The sequence below is a fragment of the Prionailurus viverrinus genome, chromosome B2 (genome assembly GCF_022837055.1).
Source record: "Prionailurus viverrinus isolate Anna chromosome B2, UM_Priviv_1.0, whole genome shotgun sequence".
Classification (NCBI taxonomy): domain Eukaryota; kingdom Metazoa; phylum Chordata; class Mammalia; order Carnivora; family Felidae; genus Prionailurus; species Prionailurus viverrinus.
The window spans coordinates 62,727,149-62,739,466 of record NC_062565.1 but is presented as its reverse complement, the minus strand read 5'-3'; the positions used below and the strand labels follow the sequence as shown (position 1 = coordinate 62,739,466).

Here is a 12,318-nt window from a genome sequence, read left to right as displayed (position 1 = left end):
GCAGCCACAGGACCCTCACATACTGATACAACAAAATTATCTATTTAAGTACTTGCCTTTTTCCTTCCATTTAGTGAAAGGGTTTTATTGTAGCTTATTTTGTATCACAATCTTGTTATTTTCCCCCTCTGACATTAAGCTGTAAGATTGTTTTAGAGCCAGGCACAGCCAGAGACAGGAGAGATGAGAAGAATGTGCAGGCACTAAGAAAGTGGTTTCCTAGCAACAGTAACTATTTCAAAGGTTTCATAACTTGTGTGGTTTGAATTTCCATAGCAATGTGGAGAATAGTAAATAGTAGATGTCGTTATGTGCTTAATGCAAATGAATTCCAATCATGAAATGACGAATAAATGAAGGAAGCAACTATATTTATTCTATTAGATTCTGTCTTATGAGGTATTGTACATATTAGCTTCCAAGACCTAGTTTTTGTTGCTGAAAGTAATGTGTGATAAATCATTTGGTTTAATGTTTTTTCTTCTTATTCCCCCTTTTTGTTTTCTCATTTGTCAGAGGCATCTACTAAAGCAATTCAATAGAGAAAGTTGCTCCAGAAAAAGAAACTGTATTTTCAGGAATACAAATTTTACAAAATTTACATATTAAGATGTCAACTCTGAAGGTCACAACAAATTGTTATGCAAATAATCAATTTGCTTTTTTTTAAAATGTGGAATATAATTGACAGCACCAAAGTGAGCATTTCTCCCTTCCCTTCTGACTTGAAATGATTTGGTTTTAAAATTGGATCCACTAAAAGCAAAGGCACATTTAGAATAAATCAAGCGCCATATACATCACATTTAAAATGCCAGTTATATGGTTTCGTTTCTTTTCTCCTTCTAAAACTGCAAGGCTATATTCCTCCCCTGCGTACACCCGCCTCCTTCACAGGAAGATTGCAAAAGTAAATATGGGAAAAGACTTTTGAATTCATATTGGAAGAATCAATAAAGACTACAAATGACCAAATTATGTTACTGCGTGTCAAAAATACATAGAAATAAAAATAAGTATACCTGTATCCAGTCTTCCTCTAAATCGAAGGAAATATTTCTTATATTGCTTATACATTTTTAATATAAAATCCATACAAATTGTCTTGGATTATTGTGAAAAATAGTTTGAAGTGGAAAAAAGCAGTAGAGGTAAAATCATATTTCTAAAATCTCCTATGGGATAATCAAGTTGTTGATAGGAGTCATTACCCGGTATTTTACAGGTAGGTAGCTAGTCCATTTGCTCCAGTGTATTTTTATGGCACTTCTGTTCACAGGAGACATGAGGATATGGGAAGATGCTCCTATTCTCTTAGACTGTGGCCAATGTTAGTGTGGTGCATTCACAGGTGGTATGACACACACCTGTTGCTGGTGTTAGGCAATATGAAGTTAGAAGGTCAAAAAGTTTCTCTGAACCCCATGAGGCCTCCAATGATGTGGTCTTTGGGATTTGCAAAGCCCACTTAAACAAGGTTCTTTTGGTTTTTCCGTAAAAATTTCCTTTGAGAAATTCTGAAAAAGACTTGCCCTATAACGGAAATCTGTTCTGTGTTCTTATAGCACTGTTACAGGGTATTCTTAAGGGTCAATGAAAAAATAATGGATATGTCATTGTTCGTTTCAGTGTTAGAATGAAGAGTTCTGAGACTCTGCTATTAATTTATCAGCTATAAAATTATTCAATCTGAATTATTGAAAATGCAATAATAATAGGGCCAATATTCATATTTTTACTCCCCGCTAAAACAGAAAACATATATTTACAGACATCTATTTTAACAGAAGCACTTATATGATTTGATTTAATTCCCCATAAATAATCTTTTTGACAGTTATTAGTTCAATTAGCAAGTATTAAAAAAGTTCTGATGGAAATAAATTTTTGTGCCAAATAAAATATTTTTCTTCATGTAAGGAGCAAAAATCTGATAATAAGCCATCAAGATATGTCACTTTAAAACCTGAATATTTTTATCATAGCCTAGGGCTATCTGAAAAGCTTATTTCTGAAGAAAAAGAGAGGCTTACTTAGAGATGGGACACTTTTCTCCTCTTCAACGCCTCAAGTGTTAACATCTTCTGAAAACTGTGTGTGGATATATTATGTATCTTGCTTAAAGCCCACAAATGTTCAGTCTTAATTGTCAATCAAAAAGGTATCATGCATCCATTCACTTAGAACAAATTTTGTTACATAAACATATTATAGATAATATTAACACAGAAGACCCACAAGATAGCTATAGTTCAAGAATAGCATAGCCCTAAATTATACAATTTCTTTTTAACTTTTACTTAATTTTGGTCTATAAAGAATTGAATACTTGAAAGATTTTTAATCTTGATATTCCAGGTAGACATTAGTGATGAAGGAATTATAAGGCTTGGTAACTGTAAGCTAAATCAGATTTTATTTATTTTTTTAATTTTTATTTTTGAAGGACAGAGAGAGAGCGAATGGAAAAGGGGCAGAGAGAGAGAGGGATACCCAGAATCTGAAGCAGGCTCCAGGCTCTGAGCTGTAAGCACAAAGCCCATTGTATGGCTTGAACTCATGAATGGTGAGATCATGAGCTGAGCCAAAGTTGGATGCTTAACTGACTGAGCCACCACGGGACCCTGCTAAATCAGATTTTTTAAATGATGATATACTGCCCCCTTTACAATGTGAAGTCACTCTTCACCCTATAATGTTCTTAGAATACACATGTATGGGTTTATTGGTGACATCTGTACTTTACCGAAGTAGCTCAGAAATACTGTTCTCCCCATCTGGTTAATCAGGTAAAAACCTTTGGTTACCTTACACATCACTGTAAAAACCATGTGGCATGTATTCATATGCACATGAGTATTTTTGCAATGTGTACATCATAATAAAGTTCTCAAACAAGCTGGATAATGCAAAATCACAGTGTGGACCATTTTCTCAAAATTACTCGCATGGCACTGTGTCATTGTGTTTTAGTCGCCACCATCCCCAGAGTAAACACTAAAATGACTCATAAACCTTATAAATACTGTGTCAGTGCTTTCAAGCACTCAGCATAATTTTTGCACTGGTTGGAAAACAATATTTTCTCCCTAAACGAATCACGTCTGACATCTATCACTGCTCTCAGTGGATCTGGTGCAGGTTGGCATCTCAACTCATGAAGCAGGACTGGTTTTCTTCACTGCTGACAATAAACCTGAACCATGACCTGGAGAAAGGCTGTGATTATAGATCTAGAGTTCCTGAGGACAATTACTGCCTATCCCTGCTTGACTGGGCACATTTTTGGTATTTTCTGAGAATAAATATCCATCTCAAAATCATTCATCTTTAGCAACCTTAACTTAATTTAGTATAGAGACACAAGAATTGCCCATTAATCTTCAACATTTTCTATCTAAAATGAAATTAGTAAAGTATGAAGGAATGGGGATATGCTGTATAGAAAGAAACATGGGTTTGGGAGTGGGTGTAGGAAATATCACTGTATTATGTTTATGAACTATCCCTCTTAAAAATATGCCACCCCACCACGTCTTATCCACCAGTGTCTCTAACAGACTTGTCTCCGCCTATGACCTCTCCTGAATCTACTCTCCCTGATTCTTGGCACCTGGGCAGCGTCTTCTCTTGAACGGTCCCATCTGTTTTAACTGTCACTTTCAGAGTCCAAGGAGCCCGCTTGAACTTTGCCTTAGAGCTTCCCTTTAGTTTTAACTTTCAAATGACTGTCTTTAGGGGAAATGATTTTAATCTGAAGATATTAATATAAAAGATCATATTTGTTAACAATGAAATTAATCGTCTAACCATCCTGCCTCTCTGCCAGAGGAATTCTCTTTCTTACCTCTCTCCGAAGAATGCAATGGACCATGACTATCACAAAACCTTGCAATGAATCAAACACGGCAAAAAGTATCTGAAACAATATGGAGCGTTTGTCTGTCATGGCCAGAACCGCAGACATCCATGTCAGAGCCAGAAGGGGCAACACCACACAAGAACTCCAGAGGGACGCCCTGTTGAGAGACAGAGAAAGCAACATTACGTAGCTGCGTGTCACACCCCAGGCAGTAACCAAACCCCCGTTCACCAAAGCATTCTTGTATGTGGCACCAAGACCATTAACTTGGAAACCATAAAGTAGATAACATTGGATAGTTTTATTTATTTTTTTATAGACAATCCCACAACAGTTTTAAAAGCAGTTGCTAATTATAAATATTTAAGTATCGTCTTAGCTCCAATATTAGCAAACGTGATTTTTTTTTTCCACAATAGCATTTTCTCACATGCACTGTAAAAGATTTGTAACAAGAAGATGTAAATGATTGGGACTAACATGGCGTTACTGGCGGTGGTGGCTGACAAAGCTGTTGTTGAAACTACTCCACACTTGGCACATTTGAGCGTCAAACCGCTATGAGGCTCACTCATCTGACTGCAAACAAACAGAACACCCACAAAAAGAACAAAATATTGAATTGTCACCAAAAAAAACGTTGCTGCTGCAAGTTAGCTTTTAATACGATTTCATGCAGAAAAGTTTATTTATCAAAGATGAATGCTCTAGGTTGTTTTAAAGACGCAATTAACACCACACATTATTTTTGTAACATTATACCTTTCAGTAAGATGGGCCTTTGTTGCATACAAAGCATATACCCATCAATTACACCATAAATGGCCCTTGTATCTACAGATCAAAACTGTCCAATACACTGAGTTAAACATAAGCATGTGTTTGTGTAGACATACGGTGAAAACCCTTTATTCAGACCTCTAATTATCAGACACCTTAGGACTCCTAGCTTCAAAGATTTTCATTGTCATTTGCAGAAGGGACATCATACCAATTAAGACCTTCTGAAATGTAAACATGTATCTCAGAAGCCCGATATAGGAAGATATATATTTTAGGTCTTTAATCATTTGTGGAAGATGTAGCCTTCATCTCAACAAATTCATTATTTTGAAATTTCTCACAGCCATCAATGTATTATCTATATTTTAGGATGATCTGAATATAGGAGCTGATGAAATTTGATGAAATATTAGTTTATAATAAGAGGGGTGACAGTTGAATGCTTTAATAAAACACATTTAACATTAAGTTCAAAATATTCTTTCTGAACATTTTTTCATAGACTCCAACCTAACAGCATTTAAATGGTCTATTCTAGTCTGGAGGATTTTTCAGATACAAATTCAGATGTAAATTCAGATACAAATTATTCAGATTCAATCTACTATATCATAGAAGCAAAGTCATGCTATACAAAAAAACCTTACACACATTTTACTTTAGAAAATAATCCCTTGAAAATTACTGGTTTATTAAAATATAACTTTCTTATGAAAAACCAAAAAGAAATTACTTGATTCAAAATCAAAACATCTTGAAATAATTTTCCATGGTATACTTCTCTCGTCAATTCTCTTGTGCAGTTAATGTTTAAAATATATGTTTTCCCATTGTGAAGGTTCCTCAAAAAATTAAAACTAGAACTACCCTATGACCCAACAATAGCACTACTAGGAATTTACCCAAGCGATACAGCAGTGCTGATGCATAGGGGCACATGTACCCCAATGTTTATAGCAGCACTTTCAACAATAGACAAATTATGGAAAGAGGTTAAACTACATCAACTTTTTCCACTAATTCACATAATTGCCCTAACTATATATTTGAGTGTCTTCAATCTTGTTACGTTCCATCAGATTAATATTGAAAAGACATGACTTGTTTATTGTTTCCTTTATCAGAGAAGATATGCTATTTGGTATGATGAATGGATAAACAAGATGTGGTTTATATATACAATGGAATACTACTTGGCAATGAAAAAGAATGAAATCATTTCATTTGCAGCAACGTGGCTGGAACTGGAAGGTATTATGCTGAGTAAAATAAGTCAGTCAGAGAAGGACAGATATCACATGTTTTCACACATATGTGGATCTTGAGAAACTTAACAGAAGTCCATGGGGGAAGGGAAGGGAGAAAAATAGTTACAAACAAAGACGGAGGGAGGCAAACCACAAGAGACTCTTAAATACAGAAAACAAACTGAGGGTGAATGGGGAGTGGGGAAGAGGGGAAAATGAGTGACAGGCATTGAGGACAGCACTTGTTGAGATGAGCACTGGGTTGTATAGAAGCCAATTTGACAAAAAATAAAATAAAATATACCTACAGCAAACCATAGGTGACCTATAATATTTATAATTAAAGTACATGAGAACAATAAAAATAAATAAAAATAAATAAAATAAAATAAAATAAAATAACAAAATAAAATGTTTTCCTAGTAGGTTTTTCCAAAATAATATTTAGTGGACATGTGTTAATAAAAGTGGCAGTACAGAGAAACATCTTAAGATGGTCATAATTCAGAATGTCTGGTTTGTTTTAAAGAAGTGCACTCATTTGTGAACAGTGCTTGGATGAGATAATAAATCTGAAAGCTATTAAGTAGATTGATCAGTAGACCTCATGAGAAAAATCAAAGCTTTTAGAGTTAGATGTGAGGGTGGGAAATTATGATACTAAATTATTCATTTTACTGATTCAACCCAAGACTTATGTACTGGCACATGTGCCCAAACTTTTCACAATAAGTAAGCAATAGGCTATTCAGTTTGGATCATGAGTGCCTCAACAGGCATGCTAATGTGTTTGAAACTACTCCCAAAAGAGTACCTATACCAGTATTCTCCACAGTAACTGCACATCAGATATATCTATCTATATATCTATCTATAGATCATCAGATATATATATCTATAGAGATATCTATAAATTTTTTTTTCAACGTTTATTTATTTTTGGGACAGAGAGAGACAGAGCATGCACAGGGGAGGGGCAGAGAGAGAGGGAGACACAGAATCGGAAACAAGCTCCAGGCTCTGAGCCATCAGCCCAGAGCCCGACGCGGGGCTCGAACTCCCGGACCGCGAGATCGTGACCTGGCTGAAGTCGGACGCTCAACCGACTGCGCCACCCAGGCGCCCCATATAGAGATATCTATATATCTATCTCTAGCTCTATCTATCTCTATCCATCTATATAGATAGATAGAGCTAGAGATAGATATATATCTAGATAGATAGATAGATAGACCCCAAAGACTCCAATTTAATAGGGTGCAGGCATTTGTGTTTTTTAAAGCTCCATAGATTATTCTGATGAAAAGCAGGAATTCACATAATTGCCCTAACTATATATTTTAGTGTCTTCAATCTTGTTAAGTTCCATCAGATTAATATTAAAAAGACATGACTTATTTATTGTTTCCTTTATCAGAGAAGATATGCTATTGGGTATCTGTGCTTTAAATACAAATGTGGCTTTCTCAATTTAAGGACTCTTTGTCTCTAGGCGCTAAAACAAGATTGAAAAGCCAAAGGTGACTAAAAATTAATTTTAGTATATGGTACAAATATTTTAGCTTTGAGAAAAACTAATTTGTTCTAAGTATGGACTTTCCTGAAAATAAATCTGAAGTCAGTATTTGAAATGCTTATTTCTCTTTAGTTGAGATTGATTGTGACTAAAAGGCTATACATACTTCCTTCAGTCAGGACTAACTGTTGAAAGCTACACTTGATGATAACTGGTTGGGCACTTTTGGAATTTGACTATTAGATGTATATGGAACAGAGGAAAGATACGTTATCCAAGGAGATAGAATATTTTCCCCTAGTTTGTATGACCACTACAGAAATTAATACAGTATGAAGAACACATAGTCTAAATGCAGAACAGGGTTGCTGCAATGGAAATAAAATCTTGTTTCTTTGTTACAGGGGAAATTATACATGTATAAAATAAAAAGTGTCAACGGTTAAAAAAATTGAATTTCCCATAAGTTCAAATGTTACCATATTCACCAGGGCAGCAACACAGTCATTTCATCCAGATTATGCTGTCTACTCATGCAGGGTCTTGAGGTCTACAAGTTTCCCTTCCCAATTTTGTTTTTCTTTTGCTTAGAAAAAAAATTTGTCCGATTGGTTTATTGTTGATACCATGTAAATTACCTGAAAAGAAAATATTACCCTTTCCCTTTGGAAAAAATCTCATGATATTTGTACAAGATCCTGGTAGTTTCCTTAACTTATGTAGATGAGATAAAACCAGTTTAAAACAGTAGATAAGAAAGTCCCATTGAAGAAAAAGGGGAAAAAAAAGTGAAATATTTTGCTTGAGATGTTCTAAGAAGACACATGCCATTTTGTCTTTTCATTATTTCCAATTTTTTTTATATAGGATGTGTTAATTACAATCAATCCCTTTTGGGTAACTATATTTTACATGTTAGAAAAACTTAATATAATTTGGGTATTAAACTTGTCAAGACACTGTATTTTTAAATATTCATTCACTCATTCCTTTATAAATAGTTATTGAGCATAAACTATGCTTGGTTAGTTTATAATAATTATAAAATGGAGGAAACAAAGAAAAAATGGGAAGAGGAACATATTTGAGTCTAAATAATAAACAATGTTTCATAAACATATCAAGTCATAAACATGATATATATATTTTTTCAATCTGAAATGGTCAATATTTACAATTAGGGGCATCAACTGTTAAGTTAATTAACTTCCTACTCAACGTTTCCATAGTTAATTCTGATTATTGATTGTTCACTGAAGTCTTTATGATTGCCTTCACTGATTCTCTGTGAAGTGAAAGTAGCTTCAAATACTTATATATACATATATTTTTAAAGTATTTTTTAATGTTTATTTATTTTTGAGAGAAAGAGAGACAGAGTAAGAGCAGGGGAGGGGCAGAGAGAGAGGGAGACCCAGAATCTAAAGCAGGCTCCAGCTCCAGGCTTGGAGCTGTTAGCACAGAGCCCAATGAGGGGCTGAAACTCTCAAACTGTGAGATTGTGACCTGAGCCAAGTCGGACTCTAAACCCCCTGAGCCACCCAGATGCTGCTTATCACTTATATTTTCTAAAAAATTTCCTTCAATAACATTTTGAAATAGCAAATTTCAATCTATACATACTTTGGCATAAATTGCATTTTATATTATAGAAAGACTTTCTTAACACCTAGAGTTATTAACTTGTTGATAATTCTTTTCTGCTTTGAACAGTAATCAACATTCTGCTTTTTTATACACATATTAACATTTTTATTTCTTCAATAGTGGCCTTTGAACCAGAAAAACACTGGCTCGATTTTGCCAGTAAAACAGATGTAACTTCTAATACTATTTTTATAAGTAGACGTTTTAAAATTAATGTGTAGATTAAAGTGGATAATTTCTAAATTCATAACATGACAAAGCTGTCATTTCTCTTAAACATATGTTTTCTCTTACAAAGAGCTATGTGAATCAAACTGGATATTACATATAAAATGATTAAATGAGAAAAAAATACTAACTGCAAATGTAATAAATCCTTAGCTTTATACTCATTCTGATGATCTCATCTCTCTTTTTTTTTTTTTTGACCTCAAGGTCATCAGTGGTGGAAGCATAGATGCTTGATTGATAGAAATCAGGGTTTTTTCTTCATTTAACTCATCATAAAAATAGCCACAATTGGTTGAATGAGTACTTGCTATTTGCTACTCTAATGAATCCTTTATATACATTATATTTCATATACTCTATTATGAAGCAAAAATGATTATCCCCATTTTGCAGGTATGAAGACCGAACCCCAGAAAAATGAAATAACATGCCGAAAGACACACACAGCTAGTAAACTACAGAGCTAGATACTGAGCATGGCTTTATTTAAAAACATTTTTTTACCTCAAAGCTTTCTCCTAACCACTAACGCCCACGCCTCCAATTAATAATACACGTGTGTGCATGCCACTAGTGGCAGAAGTGAGTTTCCATACACCATACTCAGTACGGTCAATTTATTCTTAAAGAATTAATCTGGGAAGAAATACTGAAGCTATTGCTCCAAGTCCAACCATACATGGCAGAATAATAGTGTGAAAGCTTCAAGTTCAAGTGGTACAGAAAGCAGTGTCTGTGCAGGTTCAGGTTTAGCTGGTTAAAGATACTATAGAGACTCATCTGAACTGAAAAGTCTATGGAGACTCCTCTGATGTGATGGCCCCCCTTTGAAGGGAACCTCCAGTGATGTTTTGTTACATCATTGCAGTTCTAATGTTTGATATTAATGGTATCAAATTTTTATATTTATATTTATATTTTATATAAGCATTAAACCGAGTCTTTTACTAGGGGAAAACATACCTTGGTTATCTTAGAAGTCATTGCATAGATTATAAACATAAAGGACTTAAAATTCTCACTGCTCAGTGATCAAATACTATGACTATTAAATAGTACTATAAATTAGTAAAGAAATAACAATTGTAGGGTAAGTTTTGAATGAAAGTAGAGCTAAATATAAAGGAGAAAGCTATAAACTTTTTATAAGAAAATATACACAAGAAAATTCAAAAGCATTAATATTTCCTTTAGATTTCTACAAATTTGTAAGATGAGGTGACTGTGTAACCTTAAAAGGCTGGTATCAATCTGCTTATGGAATGTTGTTAGTCATTAAATGTGGTGGTATCATAGTAACAGTAAAATTAAAGGAGACGCTTTCCTAAATTTTATAAGTGGTTAAAATGTGCAAATGAAAATTAAAAATAACTCTTCCTAGCAATTTATAGTCAAAACATCATAAAAAATGAAAATATATGACAAGAATACTGTTTCATTAGTGATTGTTTCATATGAAGAAATTTTCTGATATATACAATTAATCAAAGAGAATCTAGTATTTTTGCCCTAGTAGGAATTACTTGTCTCGATTCCATTGTGTCACATATCAACATTATGTTTGATCTACCCTCCTGTCCATTGTGATGCAAACTAAGGGGACTTTGAAAATGTTCAACTAAGGACAAGTATTTTTATACCCCAATGTTTATAGCAGCATTATCAACAACAGCCAAATTATGGAAAGAGCCCAAATGTCTATCAATTGATGAATGAATAAAGAAGATGTGGTATACACACACACAGTGGAATATTACTCAGCCATAAAAAAGAATGGTCTTGCCATTTCAACAACATGGATGGAGCTATAGAGAATTAAGCTAAGTGAGGCAAGTCAGAGAAAGACAAGTACCATATGATTTCACTCATATATGGAATTTAAGAAACAACACAGATGAACATAGGGGAAGGAAGAAAAAAGAGAATGAGGGAGACAAACCATAAGAGACTATTAGCTATATAAAACAAACTGAGGTTTAATGGAGGTCAGCAGGGGATGGGCCAAATGGGTGATGGGCATTAAGGAGGGCACTTATTGTGATGATCACTCTGTTGTATGTAAGTGATGAATCACTAAATTGTACTCCTGAAACCAATATTACACTATAGATTAGCTAATTGGAATTTAAATAAAACTTGAAACAAACAAACAAACAAACAAACAAAAGAACAAGTATTTTCACTCCAGCCTTAACATCTAATCTTCTTATCTTACAAACGAGCAATACGCACAAACAAACCCAGACTTTCTAATGGTCTTAAAAATTATTTTTAGATATTAGTTGCATTACTTAAGAATAGCACATTGAAAAAAAAATCTGAATGGCAGACTCTACCAGACACATCGGTTCATCAGGAACAAAATTCAAGGCACAGTTAAAATGCAGTCAATGATGATCTGGAATTGGAGTATGGGATTCACTGGTAAGGAACCTACAAAATCCACCAATTGCAGCTTACCCGGCTCTGTGTTTGAGCTTTTTATCTAGGATCCCATCTCTGGAAACAAGTTTATTAAATACCAAAATGCCAATCACCATGTTGACCTGTCAAACAGAAACAAAGGTTGACCTTTCAATGATATTGAAGGAAATTAGGTCCCTGTTTCTCCTGAAAACCCTCTTTGATTAATTTATAACCATTTCAGAATTATAAACTCACAACAGTAGTGAGAGAAAGCACTTGTCAAATATTTTATAAGTGCATAAAGGAGAACAATTTAACAATGGTGTGTTAACCTTAAAGTTTTAAAGTACGTTAAGTACATTAAATTTCCATGCTTTGCAGTTAACACCGAGGAGATTAACATTCAATTGTCTACCTTTTAAACAGTGCCATAATATGTGAGTCTGGCATTCTAAGTCACCCTTGATTAAAATCAATTGTCTAAATGAGTTTTACCCTATGAGAATCAAAAGATTTTCAGTCTCACAGTGTGAGACTAGATTGAGCCCTGGCAGCCAAAGGTGCTAAGAATTTGTCATTGTCCCCAGAAGTGAGAAAAGAATGTCTAAATTCCTCATACTGTGTAG

General features: G+C 34.2%; 1 protein-coding gene across 3 annotated transcripts in view; it reads right to left on the bottom strand.

Moving 5' to 3' along the window:
* ADGRB3 (adhesion G protein-coupled receptor B3) overlaps positions 1 to 12,318 on the bottom strand; it is a 724,938-nt gene that overhangs the window by 49,636 nt on the left and 662,984 nt on the right. For all 3 annotated transcript variants that reach the window (XM_047860848.1, XM_047860847.1, XM_047860849.1), the window contains 3 exons: positions 11,747 to 11,832; positions 4,343 to 4,441; positions 3,848 to 4,019 (listed from right to left, as the gene is read on the bottom strand). In XM_047860848.1, coding sequence (XP_047716804.1) covers positions 3,848 to 4,019; positions 4,343 to 4,441; positions 11,747 to 11,832 — 357 coding nt within the window. The remainder of the gene's footprint in view (positions 1 to 3,847; positions 4,020 to 4,342; positions 4,442 to 11,746; positions 11,833 to 12,318) is intronic.